The 1,497-nt window shown below is 25.4% G+C and overlaps 1 protein-coding gene across 1 annotated transcript, besides 7 other annotated features; it reads left to right on the forward strand.

The window, feature by feature from the left end:
- Positions 1 to 95: 95 nt before the first annotated feature.
- Positions 96 to 194: a microsatellite.
- Position 195: 1 nt separating this feature from the next.
- Positions 196 to 234: a microsatellite.
- A 90-nt stretch (positions 235 to 324) lies between these two features.
- EDI_262690 (uncharacterized protein) lies at positions 325 to 810 on the forward strand (the record flags this gene model as incomplete). Its single annotated transcript, XM_001734751.1, has 1 exon — positions 325 to 810. A coding segment is annotated over one exon (486 nt), but the record flags the coding sequence as incomplete, so codon positions are not given.
- Positions 453 to 551: a microsatellite.
- Positions 701 to 776: a microsatellite.
- A 167-nt stretch (positions 811 to 977) lies between the features above and the next one.
- Positions 978 to 1,068: a microsatellite.
- Positions 1,069 to 1,261: 193 nt separating this feature from the next.
- Positions 1,262 to 1,360: a microsatellite.
- A 1-nt stretch (position 1,361) lies between these two features.
- Positions 1,362 to 1,400: a microsatellite.
- Between the last annotated feature and the right edge of the window lie 97 nt (positions 1,401 to 1,497).

Below are 1,497 nucleotides of genomic sequence, written 5' to 3' on the forward strand. Positions count from 1 at the left end.
AGGATTCGAACCTACGCTCCAAATGGAAACTCCTTAGCAGGGAGCCGCCTTAACCGCTCGGCCACATTGTCTTTGATTAATATTGCTATCTCTTATTATATATTTTTTTATAAATTTTATACTTATTATATCTTATTTATATATATATTCTATCTTTTTTTTTATATCTATTTTATATCTTCTATTCACTTATTCATATATATATATATTTATTTATATATTTATATATATATACAACTCTTACCTTCATATATTACACTTATTCATGTATATATATACAACTCTTACCTTCTTATAGAAGTCTTCAATAGTATAGCTGGTTAGTATCTTCGCCTGTCACGTGAAAGACCGGGGTTCGAATCCCCGTTGAAGAGTTCACTTTTTATACTATATATATGTATATATTCTTATTTATTAGTCACTTATACTATTAACTTTATCTATTCCTCTTATATATTATACTTATTATACTTATTATATATATTATATCTATTCTTACTCTATACCTTTATTATATTATTTATATTATATATATTATATATATTTATTATCCTTATTATTTTTATTATTCCACTTCTTATCTATTATATCTATTCTCACTTCTTATACTTACTACTGTTACATCTCTTACATCTCTTACATTTCTTACATTTCTTACATCTCTTACATCTCTTACATCTCTTACATCTCTTACATCTCTTATTCCTCTTACTATACCTACTACTCTTACTACTCTTACTATACCTACTATACCTACTACTCTTACTACTCCTACTTTCCCCCTCCCCTTTATTGTTAATGGGGGTGTAGCTCAGATGGTAGAGCACTCGCTTTGCATGCGAGGGGCAAGGGGATCGATACCCCTCACCTCCATTATTATCTATTATTACCTTTTATTCTTTTATGTTATTTCTTATATATCTTATATTCTCTTTTATATACAGTAGTACTTCCTTATTCTTATTATATTAAAAATTTATGTATATATATATATATATTATTATGTTTATTCTTATTTTATATATGTGTATATGTATATATATATATATTTATGTACCTTATATATATCCATTTATTCTTTTATCTTTTATTAACTTATATCCTTATATTTTTATGTTTAAAACGACCGACTTTCCTTATATTTTTATGAATAAAACGACAATGGCAGGATTCGAACCTACGCTCCAAATGGAAACTCCTTAGCAGGGAGCCGCCTTAACCGCTCGGCCACATTGTCTTTGATTAATATTGCTATCTCTTATTATATATTTTTTTATAAATTTTATACTTATTATATCTTATTTATATATATATTCTATCTTTTTTTTTATATCTATTTTATATCTTCTATTCACTTATTCATATATATATATATTTATTTATATATTTATATATATATACAACTCTTACCTTCATATATTACACTTATTCATGTATATATATACAACTCTTACCTTCTTATAGAAGTCTTCAATAGTATAGCTGGTTAGTATCTTC

Source organism: Entamoeba dispar, genomic scaffold (assembly GCF_000209125.1).
Source record: "Entamoeba dispar SAW760 scf_1105229458557 genomic scaffold, whole genome shotgun sequence".
Taxonomy (NCBI): Eukaryota; Evosea; order Mastigamoebida; family Endamoebidae; genus Entamoeba; species Entamoeba dispar.